Source organism: Rhineura floridana, chromosome 5, assembly GCF_030035675.1.
Source record: "Rhineura floridana isolate rRhiFlo1 chromosome 5, rRhiFlo1.hap2, whole genome shotgun sequence".
Taxonomy (NCBI): domain Eukaryota; kingdom Metazoa; phylum Chordata; class Lepidosauria; order Squamata; family Rhineuridae; genus Rhineura; species Rhineura floridana.
The window spans coordinates 49,951,916-49,971,107 of NC_084484.1; the positions used below are offsets into that span (position 1 = coordinate 49,951,916).

The 19,192-nt window shown below is 42.3% G+C and overlaps 1 protein-coding gene across 7 annotated transcripts in view; it reads left to right on the top strand.

The window, feature by feature from the left end:
- NAXD (NAD(P)HX dehydratase) overlaps positions 1–18,417 on the top strand; it is a 37,285-nt gene extending 18,868 nt beyond the window's left edge. For all 7 annotated transcript variants that reach the window (XM_061626627.1, XM_061626629.1, XM_061626628.1 and 4 more), the window contains 5 exons: positions 6,188–6,238; positions 6,320–6,424; positions 6,999–7,119; positions 14,958–15,078; positions 15,386–18,417. In XM_061626627.1, the coding sequence (XP_061482611.1) occupies positions 6,188–6,238; positions 6,320–6,424; positions 6,999–7,119; positions 14,958–15,078; positions 15,386–15,536 (549 nt within the window). In that variant the 3' untranslated portion in view covers positions 15,537–18,417. The remainder of the gene's footprint in view (positions 1–6,187; positions 6,239–6,319; positions 6,425–6,998; positions 7,120–14,957; positions 15,079–15,385) is intronic.
- The last annotated feature ends 775 nt before the right edge of the window (positions 18,418–19,192 follow it).

The window sequence follows — 19,192 nt, forward strand, 5'->3', positions numbered from 1 at the left end:
AAGATCTCCCTCATTCACGATTGAATTGTGGATGAGGCAGCTGATCTGGCATGTATAACTGAGACCTGGGTGGGTGAGCAGGGAGGAGTCAGTCTCTCCCAGCTATGTCCACCAGGGTACCTAGTCCAGCATCAGGGTAGACCTGAGGGTCGGGGAGGGGGGTTTGCTGTGGTCTATAGGAGCTCCATCTTCCTCTGCAGGCACCCTGTCCATGTGACTACTGGTCTGAAGTGTTTGCACCTTATGTTGGGTCAGCGGGACAGACGGGATTCTGTTGGTGTACCGCCCACCCCGCTGGCCAACAGACTCCCTAGCTGAGCTGACGGAGGTGGTCTCGGGTGTACTGTTGAGAACCCCCGGACTGTTGGTTCTGGGGGATGTCAACATCCATGCCGAGGCCACCTTATCCGGGGCGGCTCAGGATTTCATGGTCTCCATGACAACCATGGGACTGTCCCAATATGCTATTGGCCCAACACATGTAGCAGGGGATACTCTAGATTTGGTTTTTGCATCTGGACATGGAGTTGGTGATCTGAATGTGGGGGGCCTTACATCAGTCCCTCTGTCATGGACAGATCACTGCTTGCTGAAGTTTAGACTTACAGTGGCTTTTCCCCTCTGCAAGGGTGGGTGACCTATTAAGTTGGTCCGCCCCCAGAGACTAATGGATCCGGATGGTTTCCAAAGGGCTCTGGGGAGTTTTCCGGCTGATAGGGTTGGCACTCCTGTCAAAACCCTGGTTGAACTATGGAATACAGAAATGACCCGGGCGGTTGATACGATTGCTCCTGAGTGCCCTCTCCTGTGTAGAGCTCGTACGGCTCCATGGTATACCCCAGAGCTAAGAGCGATGAAACAATATAGGAAACGGTTTGAGTGCAGATGGAGATGAACTCCTGGTGGATGCAATTACACACTGGTAAGTGCCTATGGTAAGCTGTATTTAAGGGCAGTGAGGGCAGCAAAAAAACAATATTTTGCTGCCACTATCAAATCATCAATCTGCTGCCCAGCGGAGCTCTTCAGAATTGTCTGGGGGCTATTACATTCTAGCCCAAAGGACATGGTAGAACCATCTGAGGCCCGCTGTAATGAATTTGCTAGGCACTTCGAGGATAAAATCTCTAGCATGCGCCAGGACTTAGACTCCAGTGTTATAGCAGGTGAATCACGTGAAGTATCCAGAGCACAGCCTTGTCCCGATGAGTTTCAGTTGGTACAGGTTGAGGATGTTGACAAGGTGCTTGGATAGGTGTGTGCAACCACTTCTGTGCTGGGTCCTTGCCCTTCTTGGCTAATAAAAGCTAGCAGGGATGGAACAGCCGGCTGGGCCAGGGAAGCGATTAATGCCTCTCTGCGAGAGGGGGTGGTCCCTGGCTGCCTGAAAGAGGCAGTAGTGAGACCACTTCTGAAGAGACCCTCCCTGGACCCAGAAAATCTAAATAACTATAGGCCGGTAGCAAATGTTCCATTCCTGGGCAAGGTCCTGGAACGAGTGGTTGCGGTCCAGCTCCAGACACTCTTGGATGAGACCGATTATCTGGATCCATTTCAGTTGGGTTTCAGGCCTCGTTTTGGCACGGAAACAGCCTTGGTCGCCCTGTATGATAACCTTTGTCGGGAGAGAGACGGGGAGTGTGACTCTGTTGATTCTCTTTGATCTCTCAGTGGCTTTCGATACCATCGACCATGGTATCCTTCTGGGGAGACTGGCTGAGTTGGGAGTGGGAGGTACTGCATTGCGGTGGTTCCACTCCTACTTGGCAGGTCACCTCCAGAAGGTGGTGCTTGGGGACCATTGCTCGGCACCCTGGACTCTCCAGTATGGGGTTCCGCAGGGGTCAGTTCTGTCCCCCATGCTGTTCAACATCTACATGAAACCGTTGGGTGCGGTCATCCGGAGCTTTGGAGTGCGTTGCCATCAGTATGCTGATGACACACAGCTCTATTTCTCCTTTTCATCTTCTTCAGGTGATGCTGTCAGTGTGCTGAACCAGTGCCTGGCTGCAACAATGGACTGGATGAGGGCTAATAAACTTAGGCTCAGTCCACACAAGACTGAGATGCTGTTAGTGGGTGGTTCTTCTGACCAGATGGTGGATACCCAACCTGTTCTGAATGGGGTTGCACTGCCCCTGAAGGAGCAGGTTCGTAGCTTGGGGGTTCTCCTAGAACCATCTCTGTCACTTGAGGCTCAGGTAGCCTCAGTGGCACAGAGTGCCTTTTACCAACTTCGGTTGGTGGGCCAACTACGTCCCTATCTGGACAGGGATAACCTGGCTTCAGTTGTCCATGCTCTGGTAACCTCCAGATTAGATTACTGCAATGCACACTACGTGGGGCTGCCTTTGAAGATGGTTCAGAAACAGCAGCTTGTGCAAAATGCAGCGGCCAGATTGGTAACAGGGACCAGACGGTCTGAACATATAAAACCAATTCTGGCCCACTTGCATTGGCTGCTTGTATGTTTCCGAGCTCAATTCAAGGTGCTGGTTTGACCTATAAAGCCTTACATGGCTTGGGACCACAATATCTGATGGAACGCCTCTCCCGATATGAACCCACCCGTACACTACATTCAAGATCAAAGGCCCTCCTCCGGGTGCCTACTCCAAGGGAAGCTCGTAGGGTGGCAACAAGGGAGAGGGCCTTCTCAGTGGTGGCCCCCAAATTATGGAATGATCTTTCTGACGAGGTACGCCTGGCGCAACACTGTTATCTTTTCGGCGCCAGGTCAAGACTTTCCTCTTCTCCCAGGCATTTTAGCCTGTGTTTTAAATTGTTTTTATATTGTTTTAAATTTTAAAATTGTGTTTTAAATGTTTTTAAAATATGTGTTTTAAATTGTATATTTGTTTTAATGTTTTTGATTGCTGTAAACCACCCAGAGAGCTTTGGCTATGGGGCGGTATACAAGTGCAATCAGTTAATCAATCAATAAAGAACTGTCTTGCTTGTGCTTTGGAATAGGACAAGTCTGGATTATAAAAAAAATGAGAAATGGAATTCAAAGTGCAGAAGTCTCACAATAATGACACTATATAATTAGTCCCAGTTTGTAGCCTTTTCCGTAAATATATATTCTCAGTATCTTCCAGCCATATCAGTCTAAAAAAAGGTGGAGGAATAATTACCACAAAACTGTAATCCCTGAATGTATATTCCATACACAGATGAACCGCATGGCTCAGTGATGACGCTGTTGTTTTTCTAATGCCTTGATCCCAAACAGCGATTTCTATGGAAATTAGTTCCTGTATAGGGTGCTCTTCACCATATAAATCATGACATAACAGATTTTGTCATGGTTATTGATGTGACAGGTAGGCATCAAAGGCTACCTAGCCTCTTACCATGCTTTGCCAGTCCCTACAAAATTGGTGGTGCCTCTTCCTCTTGCAAAGGTACTTCTCCTCCCCCTTGTCCGCCACCATGGCTAACACGTCTTAGCACTCAGGAAACAGGAAGGAGTGCTTCTTCCCATTTTCTGAGCACTAGGACTTCCTAGCAATGCTGGTGCACCAGAGGGAGGAGAGAACCTTTTTAAGGTTAGCAGAGTGCATTCCTTCCCATTGCACCACTAGGAGGAGAGGTTCCACTCCTTCTAGTTTAGCATTGTTATATAATAATAATAAAAAATAAAATAAAATTTTATTTGTTAGTCGCCCATCTGTCTGACTTAACAGACACTCTGGGCGACTTACACAATATAAAATACAATTTAAAACATATTCATACAACAGTCACCATATTAAACAACAATACATCTAAACCACCCGTTAGTAATACAACATAATAGCCTAACCCACCCCAGAAATCCCATAGGCCTGCCTGAATAACAAGGTCTTTAAGGCTCAACGAAAAGCCATCAGGGAGGAGGCATGTCGAAGGTCAAAAGGAAGCAAGTTCCAGAGGGTGGGGGCCACGACCGAGAAGGCCCTCTCCCTGGTCCGCACCAGCCTAGCTGTTTTCACCGGTGGGACCGAGAGAAGGTCTTGTGAGGCCGATCTTGTTTGGCGGCATGTTTGGTGATACTGGAGGCGTTCCTTCAGATAAACTGGGCCAAAACCGTTTAGGGTTTTAAAGGTTAATACCAACACCTTGAATTGGGCCCGGTATACAACTGGCAACCAGTGTAGCTCCATCAACACTGGGGTGACATGATCCCGGCGACGGCTTTGCTTTATTAAGCGTGCCGCCGCATTCTGTACCAGCTGCAATTTCCGGACCGTCTTCAAGGGTAACCCCACGTAGAGCGCATTACAGTAGTCTAATCGAGAGGAGACCAGGGCATGTATCACTCGTGGAAGCAGATGTATAGGAAGGTAGGGTCGCAGCCTCTGTACCAGATGAAGTTGGTACCAGGCTGCCCGACTTACTGTAGATACCTGGGGCTCCATGGACAATTGAGAGTCCAAAATGACCCCCAGGCTGCGGACCTGGTCCTTTAGGGGCAATCTCACCCCATTAAACACCAGGTCAAAGTTTCCCAACCTTCCCTTATCCCCCACCAGCAACACCTCGGTCTTGTCGGGGTTCAGCTTCAGCCTGTTCTCTCCCATCCATCCACTTATGGACTCCAGGCAATTGGACAAGGTTTCCACAGCCAACTCTGGTGAGGATTTAAACGAGAGATAGAGCTGCGTGTCATCCGCATACTGGTGACACTGCAGCCCAAAACTCCTGATGATAGCTCCCAGCGGTTTCATATAAATGTTGAATAGCATGGGGGCGAGGATAGAGCCCTGTGGCACACCACAATTAAGGGGCCAAGGGTCTGAAACCTCATCCCCCAACACTACTCGTTGATATCTGTTGGAGAGATAGGAACGGAACCACCATAAAACAGTGCCTCCCATTCCCAATCCCTCCAAGCGATTTAACAGGATACCGTGGTCAACGGTATCGAAAGCCGCTGAGAGATCCAGGAGGACGAGGAAAGTACGTTCTCCCCTATCCAACACCCTCCTCATATCATCCACCAGAGCGACCAAGGCTGTTTCAGTTCCGTGTCCAGTCCTGAAGCCCGATTGGAAAGGATCTAAATAATCTGCTTCCTCCAAGTGTGTCTGTAACTGTTTAGCCACCACACGCTGAATCACCTTGCCCAAGAATGGTAAATTGGAGACTGGGCAAAAGTTGTACTAATATAATACATGGAGATAAAAGTCATGGTTTCCACTAGAGTGCTTTTGCTCGCCCTCTTTCTGCTCTTCAGAGTGATCTTTGAATGGTGAAGAGAGCTATTTATTTATTTATTTTATTTATTTATTTATTTCGTTTTTAAACCGCCCATAGCGAATAGCTCTCTGGGCGGTGAACAAAACAAGATTAAAATACAATATTACAATAAAATTACAATAAAATCAGCAACAAGTTAAACGAAAAAAAAAAATTAAATGAAACACATTGAACATTAAAATGCCTGGGAGTATAGCCAGGTCTTAACCTGGCGCCTATATGTCCCTATAACAGTGCAGTAGTGGAACAAGAGGTTCCTTTCCTCCCAACTCAGCACTGAAATAGGGAGAAGAATCCCCCTTTCTGTCGGTGTGTGCATGTGCATATTTGTGTTTTCCATGTGCAGGCTTTGGCCACACCCCCTGCTGTTATGCAGCCCTCCAGGGTTTGATCAATAGCAAATGGAGCCCTTGGGCCAAGAAAAGGTTAGCCACCTGTCCCTCCATTAGTGGATTTAAAGATCAAACAGTATCTGTATGTTTCAGCCACAATTTCAGTGACCCAGAAGCAAAGCAATTTTGTAAGCATGATTGTAAATTTAATATGGAAGCAGTTGTTGGTGCCCTTTGAAAAAGTTCCTTTTTTCCTACAAGAGTGTATGTACTTTATCAGACTACAGTGTGAATTGGATTTACAGTCAGAGTGGCTTTGCACTTGCTTTTAACATGTGTTACTGTGTTTTGCCAAGCGTTTCTTGTATGGGAAATTGATGTGTTAACTGAAAAGTTTGGGTGAAGCTACCCTTGTAAACACTAATTAGAAAATATGTTGAGGAGAAAGAATATTTCATAAAATGAGACAACTGATTAATACAGCTGGTTAATTTTTAGAGGTAGCTGTTTTCTCAGTTCTTACTTTGAAACTGTGTTAATTGTACAATAGGAAAAAGGGCTTCATTTTCAGTTTGAAGCTGAAATTCTTAAAATTTTCTTTTTTTAAACAGGGTATTATAGAAAAATCCAAGGTCAAAGGGATTCCTATTGTAATTGATGCTGTAAGTAATTATGTTTTCATTAGCTTGTTTGCATGATGTTATTCTTGTCAGTAAATGTTTCTTTCTTACTGTCCTATGCAGGATGGTTTATGGTTAGTTGCCCAACAGCCTTCTCTTATTCAGGGTTACCCTCGAGCTATTCTTACTCCAAATGCCATGGAGTTTAGCAGACTGTATGAAGCCATGGTGAGTTCATACTATTTTCTTCAGTAATACTGAATGTAAATAAAAGAAATTCAAAACCAAATTACATTTACAGGACAATGGCATATACAGCACTGTGTTCAGTAGGGCTTACTCCCTGATTATTATGTTTATGAGTGCTGCTTTAATACCATCCATGTTTAAGTAAAACTTGTATGAGATAGTGCACACCTATAAGAACTGACTTGTGCAAGGATGGGGAATCATTTTTTCTGTCAAGAGTCTCATTCCTTTGGGGGTAATTATCAGAGGTCACTGTGGCAGTCCGGGGGACTGCTTGATGGTGTTGGGCAGGTCCAAAGGCAAAAGTGAGCTGCCTTTCTGCTGCCTCTTCTCTCTCTCATGCCACTCCTTTGGCCCTCCCTTTTCCCCCATCACCCTGCCCCTGGAGCCACTGCTGGCATGAAATTGCACCACAGGTTGCTCCTGAATTAATGAATTGATAGATAGGTTTTCTGATCAAATCTTAGGATAAAAATGGTGTTAAAATATATTAGTTTGCGTCACTGAATGACATATTTAATGCTGTATGATTCCCCACCCCACTCTGTCTTAGCTTAGAGACCCTGTAGATAGCAGTGATCATCATGGATGCCTGCTAAGACTCAGCCAAGTCTTGGGAAATTTGACAATTGTTCAGAAAGGAGAACGAGATCTTATTTCAGATGGAGAAAAAGGTAAGTGAAGGATAAACACAACAAATAGTTTTATAAACAGATGTTTAGTCCCATTAGGGATAGATATTGTGGGAAAACAAAAACTAATTCCAGTATACATATATTAAATATCGGAAATTATGAGGAGGACTTGCGTAAAAGTAGGGATACCATTTCATTACACTGATGATAAATTGCTGACAAATGAATTATGATAAAAGTGTCAATATCGGATATGAATATTATAATCAAATAGTAGTAAGAGATGTTGCAATTTAAGAGATGTTACGATATATAGAAAGAGTTAGTTACTGGAATTGTTTTTAAATCAAATTGTGATACAGTTACATTTTAATAAAAATGTTCATCTAACCACTAAAAAAAATCTTTTAATTTTTTTTTCTTGTGGAATTATGCAGAAATTAGTGGGTAATTCCAAAGGAAACATTCCACTGGAATAACCCCTTGAAATATGCAACAGCAGACACACAGGGTGCTTTCAGATGTATTTGATTTAAGCTATTGCCCACAAGTCCTCCTGGTAGAACAAACCAGCGAGTCCTTCTCTGCATGTGCTTTAAAGGGGGAATGTGTCCTCGCTGATGTAACAGAGCACTAGGTTAGTTCCTCTGTACAAAGTTTCTCATACCCAAACAGGATAAAGGGACAGAGAACTGCCAGATCTCAGGAATTGAGCCATGGCAACTAAACTGGATTATGCATCTAGAATATTTATATGTGCATTCAAATAATGGATCCTACAGGGATGAAGCAAAAATTCTGTTCTAGCCCTTGGTACCAATAGATATTATAGTCATGTAAAAGATAAATCTGTCTGCTTCTTAACTCTGGAAAGATGAGAGAGTAAATCAGGAACAGCTGTAGAAACCTTGGGCAACAGAGTATAATCGGTTGGGTCCCCTTTTGCCAACGTGTTTGATACCACCCATTCCTTCTCTGGCCCCTTTTAAACACTTTTATCAATTAGCCTTTAATAGTTCAGCAACTATGTCATTTGTATTATGCCACTTTTAGATGCCACTTAGCTTACAAATATTTTTCTATACATTTATATTAGTACAATTCTTTTCAGGTCATTATAGACCAGATTTTTTAAAATGATTTAGATAATTTACTTAAATAACAATTTAAATAATCAAAAAAGAGGCTGAAGTTTCCAGCTTTCTGTGTAATATTTTCTGACCAAGCATGCATACTACTTGTTGCTATAAACGCAGGGAGTATAATTATAATTTCAGGAAGGCACATGGCTTAATGGTAGAATGCATGCTTTGCATGCAAATTGTCTCACATTCAATCCCAAGCATCTCCAAGTAGGACAGAGATTCCATCTGAAACCCTGAGAAGCTGCTGCCTGTCAGTGTAGACAATACTGAGTGGATAGACTGTGTAAGTCAGCTTTCTGTGTTCCTGGATGGGAAACCTGATGCCCCCAGATATTATTGAATGCCAATCAGCCCCAGCCAGCATGGCCAGTAGTCAGGGATGATGGTAGTTGGGAATCCAACAACATCTGGAAGGCCACTGGTCTGCAAAATATAGGCTTACCAAGGATCATTATCCAAAAGCCTCTCTAGTCATGAACCCCTCATTACTTCTTGAGTACCGACTTTCTATCTGTGAAATTAAGGATTTCCATTTGGTTCTGTCTTGCTCATGTAAGCAAATTCATTTACAAGTGGGTAAATAAGCAAGTTTGCTTAGTCTGCAGCTGCCTTAATTGTGATTACTGAATGCAGTGGGATTGGCATCCGAGTAAATATGCAAAGGATTGCACAATCTCCCACACAACCCTGTGCCTCCTGCTTTTGCCACTGTGCAGATAAGAACATGAGAAGAGCCTGCTGGATCAGGCCAGTTGCCCATCTAGTCCAGCAACCTGTTCTCACGGTGGCCAATCAGATGCCTATGGGAATTCCACAAGTAGAACTTGAGAGAAAGAACACTCTCCCTTCCTGCTGTTTCCAGCAATTGGTATTCGGAAGCATACCGCCTCCGACTATAGAGGCAGAGCATAGCTATCATGGCTTGTAGCAGTTTATAGCTTAATCCTCCATGAATTTGTCCAGTCCTCTTTTAAAGCTGTGCAAGTGAGTGGCCATCACTGTGTCTTGTGTCATGTGCTGTGTGAAGAAGTACTTTCTTCTGTCTGTCCTGAATACATATGTATGTAAGCCCTGTTGGAGTTCAGTGGGCTTTCTACGGAGTTTCTGATACTCTGTCATCATTCTGTTGGGGATGAGAAGTGAGAAAATGAAACCACGTGTCCCTAAATGGACTACCGTTGTCCTTTCCCCAAATTACCTGCAGTTGCTTGCTTTAAAATGGGCTGCCTAGCATGCTTGGCAAGTGCTGCTGCTGTATCTTATGCAGCCTCTTTTTCTGCCCCCACCCCACCCTGCCCATTCTGCCTCCTTGCGGCTAAATTTAGTGCAGAGGCTAGGAGTGTACTGCCTGCAACCAGAACTTCCAAGAGGATGCATGAACTTGCATGTTTTTAGATATTTGATTCAGGCACAATCCTGGCACACCTCAGTAATTGGAGTTTTGTGGAAGTATTGACTATACGTGGAGGCTATCGCCAGATGAAGGGTGTCAACAGTAGGGCATTAGCAGTTTCTGAAGATGCTGATTGCTGGTGCTGCATGTATATACATATATCTTGCTGTGCTGAACTAACATGAGTATGGCTAAATACAACCATAATAGGCATGGCAGATAAACCTCAATGGATTACTACAATACAAAGCATAAATAAAACTGTTTGTAGGAAAAACAATTGTGGAACTATATAATAAAACTCTTGAAGATGTTTAATAAGATTTTGTTTTGTTTTTATGGATGCGTGTGTAAATAAATTATCATTAAAAAGATACGTACATACAGTAAGTGTTGAAATGATTATAAATGATTATAATTTTTTTAAAAATGGGAAAAGTGGGAGGTGCTCAAGTAATGGAAGTGGAGTTTTAGACTCTTCGGAGGCCCACTGAATTGTTTGCAAGGCACTTTGAGGGTAAACCTGCTCGCCTCTGGCAGTCTTGATGCCCCATACATATCTACTGTGGTCCCCACTGAGATGTTGAGTGCAATGTCTATTGCAACTTGGAATCAGTTTCAGTTGATGTGGCCTGGTGTCATGGACAAGGTGCTGGCAGCAATGCGACTAGCAACATGTCCTCTTCCCTCTTGCCCTTCTTGGCTTTTTAAAGCTTGCTGAAGGGGTATGACTGAGTGGATCCAGGGTGTGGTCAATGCATCTTTGCAGGAGGAAGTGGTCCCAGCCGCCCTGAAAGAGGCAGTGATCCACCTGCTAATGAATAAGCCCACTCTGGACCCATTGGTTTGTGACAGCTACCACCCGGTCACAAATACCCCCTTCTTAGGGAAGGTGATTGAGATGGTTGTGGCACAGCAATTGCAAGTACTCTAGGGTGAAGCATATTATCTTGACCCATTCCAATCTGGGTGCAAGCCTGGTTATTGGACTAAATTGGCCTTGGTCGCCCTGATGGATGACCTCTGTCGGGAGAAGGACAGGGGGAGTGGACCCTGTTATTCTTACTTGATCTCTCGACAGCTTTTGATACCATTGACCATGGTATCCTTCCGAGCTGACTTGGTGAGATGGGTATCGGAGGCACTGCTTTAAGGTGGTTCCAATCCTACCTCCAGGGTCGTTTTCAGAGAATAGCATTGGGTGATTGTCTTTCAACCCCCTGGGCAGGGTATCACCATCATCTCACCACACTGCTGAAAGAATTGCACTCACTGCCCATTAGCTACCAGGCCAAGGTTCTGGTTTTGGTGTATAAAGCCCTATGCAGCTTGGGACCAGGATACCCAAAAGATCACCTTATCCCTGAAATACCCAGCCTTCTGCAGATACCATCTTATCAGGAGGTCCATTCCGTACAACATAGGAAGCAGGTTTTTAGTGTTGTGGCACCTACCCTTTGGAATTTCCTCCTCTTAAATATTATCTGTTATCTTTTTGGCACATACTGAAGACTTTCCTCTTTCAACAAGCCTTTTATGTAAAGACCTTATCCCAGTCTGCATCAGTGCTGGAATTACTGTTTTAGATATTTTTAAAGATGTTTTTAAAGATGCTTTGTTTTTAATATGTTTTAAAGTCTTTTGTTTTTAAGATGTTTTATACTCTTTACAGTGTTTTGTTTGCCACCCCTGAGTTCCTTCTAAGAGGAAGGGCAGGATATAAATTTTAAAAATAATTAAGTACCAAGCAGATGGCTCGAGTCTAGAAGCTGTACTTGACAGCATTTTTGGTCCCTTGCAACTATGCATGTGATTTTAAAGCAATGTTCTAATTTCTCCCCGAAATTGTCTCCTCTCCTCCGGCATCTCCTGAAGTATCAGTTTACTACAATTTGGAACAGAATGTTGCATAGAAATGGTGAATTGATTCAAAGCCAGGAAATCTATTACATGGTTTATTTAAATCAAGTTTTCTGCTTACACCTCAGATATTTCCTAGACAAAAGTACATATAAATTAGTTGCTATAAACTGCTAAAACATGCTAACTTACAACCAGGACCAGTTTCAGGTTTCTGGGGGCCCATGGGCAAAGGCAATCCAGGAAGTCCCTTGCCCTCTTGCTTTCCTCCTCAAACCACATTCCTCCTTCCTCTTGGTCTTGCCCCTTTAAAATAAAACAAAACCTGAACAAAAAGACTGGGGTGACAGAGAAATCGGACAGAAGGAATGCGCAAACCTCTGCCTGTAAGTGCATTGGGGGCATTCCTGCCATGGCTCTGGAGCCCCCCCCCCCGCTGCCACCAAGTTTGCCCTGCAGGAGCACACCATGCAAGAAACCCACTTTTTTCTTTTGCTCCTTCATGATCCAACCTGGCTTGGAGGTGCTGCCACTGCTCTTTCCTTCTGCCCTGCTGGAGGGCATTTAAGGGGTTAATACAACAGAGATCAGGAGGCAACTAGCCTAGACAATCTCAACACCAGCACTGAGACAGTGGCCAAGTTGAGACCCTCTGGGCTCAGCTTTTCATCTCTGTGGTATTAACCCCTCAATTTTGCCTCCACCCTTGAGAATTGGTTAAAAATGAAGCTAATGCAAAAAAAAAATCCACTTCCTGTCCATTGGAATAGGATAGGGTCAGCAACAAGCAACAGATCCCATTCCACTGGGACCAGCGAGGGGCCCCTCTGCACTCCTGCACCACTGCTGGAGCCAGGCCTGCTTACAACTAAATGGAACCTTTTATTCTGACTAGGAGGGCACAGTGTTAACCCAGTCCTAGATAGCTGAACACATCGATGATGGAGAAGCATGTTAGCAGGGTATTGTAACTTTACTACAGCCAGTCATCCCTTTAAACAAACCCATCCTGCTACACATACCACCTCTAAGCTTAAATATTTTTGCCAGTATAATTTTTCTATTAATTTTATAGACTTAAGCCATTTTCTCATTTCATTCATTACTTTCAGTGAGACTTAGCTGGCAGTTGATTATGTGGTTACCCTCACCCCAGAGGAAAGCCACCAGTTAGGTGGGTAAGAACCACGCATATGATAAGAACATGAACACACTCCCAAGCAGGATGGAATTTCACCAGAGGGAACTAGCTCCCATACCTCCTGTATGGATAAAAGAGACTTTTATGTTTCTGGATTGTGTTCATTTTGTACTTGATACAGATGGGAGTGAAAGGAAAGCGAGGAGATTGGGCTGGGCCCACAGGAGGAGGCAGAGAGAAAGAATCAGGTGTTACAGGGAAACTGCACTGGATAGAAATTCTACAGTCTTTCACCATCCACTGGAATCTTTGCCCAAGACTTTTTTGGTTTCTGAATTTTCAGCAGGAACTGCACACACATTTTCAAAGCTTGTTTTGAAAGAGTACTGAGAGATTCTTAGGCCAAAATCTTTACGAATTTCCACACAGCTGTTTAACATAGGTTTCAGTGCCCCTCATGTGACTACCTTTGCAAGGTTTTGACTCACTCTGGTGCTTCTGTGGTGTTTACACCCAAATTACAACAGAATTTATTTCCACATGAGTGTGTTTAGGATAGGGATGGAATCCTCTCCATTTTTAAGTGTAGCCTGCTGGTGGTGGTGAACGATCCGATTCCTTTTTCCTCCACTATCTTTTCATTTTTCTAATCTCCTCAAATATATGTGTGTTTGCAGAGAATTATTGCTATTATAATCACCATTTATTCACAAGTCTCCACTGGTATCTTAATTCTGAACTCTGTAATGGTTGCCTGTTTACATTCCTTTTCATGTGCGCTACAAAGCAGACAGATTAAGGCAGATAATCAAGTCACTGTCTTCCCCCTGCTGCTTACAATCAACGCCTCATTCCCCCCTGCTGCTTTCTGTCAGTTACAGTCAACTCTTATTGACATCAGTGATGGGGAATACAGAGCTCACATAGAAAGTAGGTTGATAAAGGTATCACTCACACTATCAATGATTTCAAACCAATTTTTTTTAAAAAAAATCAGGGGAAAAAATGAATCAAAAACCAGACATGGAGAGTTGCTACTTCAAAATTCTCTCTGCAAAGATAGAGCATATCAGAAATAATAATCTGATGGAAAATCCATTATTGCAGAAACAGAGCCCATCACTAGTTTAAGATAATGGCTTCGTAACTGGTAACTCGCTTGTATTTTGGTAATACAAAACATCCAAGTGACTGTGTTGTAGTAATCAAGATTCTGCCAGGCAAGTACCAGGGTCTGTTCACACCATGCCTAATTTCACAGCCATTTTTATTCAGTACTCTCCAAAAAAAAATCAGAGGCAGGTAGTGTCTTTTTTCTTTTTAAAGAGGGGGGCAAATAAATAAGGGTCAATACACTGTTGCAGTATAGGTGGGATCAAAGTAGATTCAGTAGCACTCATTGTGCATACACAGAGAGAAGCAGAGAGTGAGCATGATAATATCTGGACTGGATACAAGGCACTACACCATCTTTCTAGATGGGTAAAGAGGGATTACTGATTGTTAAAATAGCAACAGCATACTTGATGATGTGACCAGCACAAGATAATCACATTAGGAAGGCAATAGACTACATTAAAAATAATTGGTATACATACATTCCTAGAGCTTGGCTTAACGAGAAAAAAAATGGTATCTGATACCAATAAGATAGAAGTTGGGCATTCTTCCTACAGAGCTGTGCTCTGCTGCTGAAGAGGTCTTGTCCTAGACAAAGGATTGTGCTCAGGGCATGCTGAAGTTTTCCGTTGTCCTTCTCGAAAAGTGTCATGTTATGTTTACCAAGACAATTGAGCATCTCAGGGAAACAGATATATTCTAGAACACAAAATGAAAGAACCTATGTTCAATTTTTCCTCCTTGGACAATGTAAACAGTATTTATTGAAAAATATTTTTTCCACATAACATGATTCAGTCCTGCTAATGTCAGAACTCTTTGTTCCCTTGAAGCAGGGACTTGTTGCTCTCTAGATGTTGTTGGCACTCCTATCAGCCCCAACCAGCACGGCTAATGGCCAGGGATGATGGGAGTCCCAACATCTGGTCCTCCAACCCTGCTTTAATAACGCTTGATGTCTTTGCAGACGTCTATAGATTTCAAGTGTAAACTTGCACAAAGACAGCAAGCATAATGATACGGCCTGCATGTCCTGCCCCTGCCATATTGGGCATACCTTCTAAAAGAGACAGCCTGTTTGCTCACAGAGGCTCTCCATACAATTTAGAACCTCCTGCAATTTGTATACCCATTCTTAAACATATCTGTCCTTTCCCACAACCAGTGTTAAAACAAGGGCAACGTGTCTTCAACCCCTTTAATTTCTCTTGTCTTTTAGTGCTTGTATGCAGTCACGAAGGAAGTAGCAGAAGGTGTGGTGGACAAGGCGATCTCCTCTCAGGTTCTCTAGGAGTCCTAGCGCACTGGGCCTTTCTTGCTGGACCAGAAAAAACAAATGGGTAAGGCACTCCTGATACTTGATAATTTTCAACAGCCTAGATCTTCATTGGAACTACAATGTAAACAACAACAAAAACTACTGGAGAGAAAGTTGTGTAGAGAAAGAGAGAGAACATGCAGTAAAGACGTGTTTGGCCAGCACAAAATACAATGTAAGCTACGGCAGTATACTTAAATGTAAATCTCTACAATAAATGAGAGCGATCTTTCTACATTGAATACCTGTACTTAGTTAAGAGTTAAGAAGCTTGAAAAGAGAGATCATTCACATTTCAGTTTTAATTAAGATTATCATTTCCTTTTTAGTCAAAATCCCTTTCTAGTGGCTGCATTTGGAGCATGTTCACTTACAAGGCAGTGCAACAACCAAGCCTTTCAAAAGTGTGGACGGTCTATGACAGCCTCTGACATGGTTTTAGAAATTGGAGCAGCCTTTAATAAACTCTTTGAAACCTAAGGCCAAAGCAGCAGAGGAAGAAGAAAATCACAACACTGACAGCAACGGAAATTACAGTAGGATATCCATATATAATGCACCCTTTTCCAAATGCTGTTAGCAGTATTGGTATACTAGGTAGCTTTTATTTTAAAATAGAAAAATTGTAGATATTTTTTTAAAAGTTTGGAATACAATTTTTTTTGGCTGAAGAAGCTGTAGTTGCAGATGTTATAATATAATAAAACTAAACTGAAAGTATTTCCTCTGTTCTATCTCAGTTATTGAGCAATAAGTGTCTGCTAGTAGCAAAAAATGCACTTGATGTAAAAATAAGGGCATGATCCAGCCAAAGCTAAGCACTTTCAGCTGTGCAGTCCGAACGCCTGTTTAGTCAAAAGTCATCGTGAATTCAGTGGGACTTCCTCCGTAGTAAGTGTTTGGGATTGTAGCCCTAGTCTCATTCATTTCAATGGAAGAAACTTAAGTATATGTTTTTCTCCCCCATTGAAATAAATAGGATTTGAAAGCACTTAACTCTGGCTGGATTGCATCACAATATTCTTCCACCAGCTTAACTTAGTTCCTTGATTTGCACCGTATTCATCTGTTTTGTTTGAAGAACTACTGCAGGGTTTCAGTTTTGCACAGTATTGTGCTGCATTTGAAATGCCATCTTTAAGCAGGGACTGCATGAATTTTGCTTTGAATCCTAGGTACAGAGGCAGTGATTTTTGTTCCTTGCTTTTTCAATGGAGAGGGAGGGGTGCGTATCAATAGTCTTTCTATAAAAAAAACAGCATGAAGAAGCTGTAGAACATGGCATGTTGAAAATAGAACTTATTTAGCTGAATGTATTGAAACTTCATATACTGATCAGGACTAGTTTAGAATAGAAAGTATTTGTGGAGAAACCAGATATACTGGTGATGAAAACTTTCAGGGGGTTCAAAAAGGGGGGAAGCTTTAGAAAACAACCAATCAATAGCTCCTGCCATCAGATCCACATAGTCTTTCACAGGAATGGTTGTCGACAGAAAGTGCCCTTCATGTTTTTGTACTAACTTTAAAAAGTCATCTCCAGTTGTTGGTTACAGTGATACACTAGTATATTGACATAGTTAAAGAACCATCAGCATTTAGTATTGAAGAAAGGAAGGGAAAGGGCTGCCTCTTAAAATCACACAGCATTGATGAACAGGAAGCTTCTGTAAAGTTATCCCTAACATTATAGCATCGAGCATCTTTGTAATAAAGAGAACACAAGTATTCAAGAGGAAGTATATTAGCTGTTTTACATGTATCCTGTTTCATTTTGCTGATTGACTGGATACAAACTTAATTTTGTAGGATCTATGCACTAGGTGTTTTCAATAAGAAAATCCACCTCATTAAAATGGTGTTAAGAAGACTGCAAAGGAAGATTATCACAGAATACCCTTTATTTTTACTTGAATGACTTGCAGCCTGATGCTATGCATATTTACCCAGAAATAAGTCTCACTAAACTCATTGTGACTTACTCCAAAGTATGTATATGGAGGACTGCAGCCATAGTCTATCTGGCTCTAAAGTAGCATTCCCATTTGTGTAGAGACATACTGTGTTGCTGCTCGTACGGTTTGCTACAGTATATACTAGTCAGCTATCACTTAACACTGACTTTCTAACTTGAAACCAGGATATTGGTCTGTATAAATGCAATGTGCTTACAACATTTGGATGCACTGTGACTACTACCTCAAACCAATACATTTATTTCATTTTTGGCTTTTTAGTATATAACATTTCCCATTATTCAGTTCTATCAAAGTTCAGAGCACCAATTCTGACTTTTAAAAGACATGGTTCAGTCCCTACCACTTCAGAACACAGGTAGGAGGCAGCTCCTCACATGTTCAAAACTAGCACATCAGGAAAAAGGGTGTGCACACCCTTCCTTTGGTTGTGATGATACAGATTATGGCTGATATAATGTACTTTTTCAGCTCTAAGAAAAGGTTGCCTATATTTTAGCAGAATATATTTCCAAGACACATACCCTATAATCTAGCACTAGGAAGATCCCAATAGGATTCTAGAGGCCTGTTACCCTTGCCTCCAGTGCAAGTACACAGATAGCACAATGTGACATTAGTGTGAGAGGTTTGCCTCATGTCTACTTCCAGTCTTCCCACTTTGTACAATGGAAGCAGAGTAGATTAATTTATATCAAGATGATTTAAATGAATTAAGTTGACAAGAAAAAAGCTGATTTAATCAGGTTTGCATTGATAGTATTCATACATTTCCTAAAGAATGGTGCATATTCACCATATTAAATTTACAACTTAAGTTATTTTTACATGAATGATGGGGAACTTACGCCACTCCAGATATTGTTGGACCAAACCTCATATCATCCCTAGCCATTGCCATGCTTGCTGGGGCTGATGGGAATTGTAGTTCAGCAACATGTGGAGGGCCATAGCCCCCCCCACCTATGCTATAGATGGTGGAGGGAGACATGACAAAGTTCTGAACCCTACTGGGGTCTTCCACATGTGGATACTGCACCCATTGTGCAATAGTTGCAATAGTTTAAATCACAGTACTGTGCAGATAAATACCCACTTTCCAAAATAAAACAAAATATGAAATGGCTACCATCATTAAGAATTGAGCTATCAATTTTGAACAAGTAAGTAGCAGGCTTTTAAAATTATATTTGTAGGGAAGCCAAGCAACACCTAGGATTTAAAACTGACCAGAATAGTCAGTAATGAATTGAATTGCCTGTTTTTTTAATTGTATTGCAGAAGTTGCAAATATGTTGTTCACCGGTGTATAGATTTTATAGTTTAAATAATCTGAAGATGTAGCAGTTCATTTCTTGATGAAATAAAAATGACAGATTAAATAACTGCTTTGTGTATTTGTTCAGATGCCCTGTATAATGAAGCTGCAATGTGCCATCAAATTGGCTTCTCCATTTCAAGTCATATTACTTGGCAGATATAGAGCAATGATTGCCAATCTTTCCACGCATAAGGTGGTACACGACGATTTCTTTCTCAGTAAGCTGAAATAATACTTTTATTGAACAAGCTTCTTATTGGCAGCATATCTAATACTGTCAGGCCAAAGGATGTAGATTTCCATCTGTATGCAAGGACAGAAATTAAGAGTGTCGGCAGAAGAACCTTATGATTAGTGAAGGGACCACACAAATCTTTTTCTAGTTAATGCTTTAAGCGTTCATCAAAAGTAGATGTTATGAGTGCAGGTCCAGCTCTCCCTCTCTGTTGTATATTCTCACTTCCAGATCCTCTTTTCAGTTCAAGGTTTTATCTCATGCTTTTTACATGAAATACAAATACCTAGAAAACTTAGTGGCAGGAATCCACAAATGCACACACTGGATATCATGACCTCCCAACTCTGGCAAGTGTTCCTTCCCTGAGCTGATGGGCATGAGCCAATAAGGCATGGCTTCTACTGTTGTTTAGATCTGCCTTCCCTGATCTGGAGCCCTCCAGGTGTTTCGGGTTACAACTTCCATCAGCCCCAGCCAGCATGGCCAAAGATTGGGAAGGATGGGCAATTGAGTACAAAACATCTAGAGGACTCCAGGTTAGAGAAGGGGTGGCTTGAATCATTAGCACAAATCCTCAAAATTTACAGATGTACGACACAGG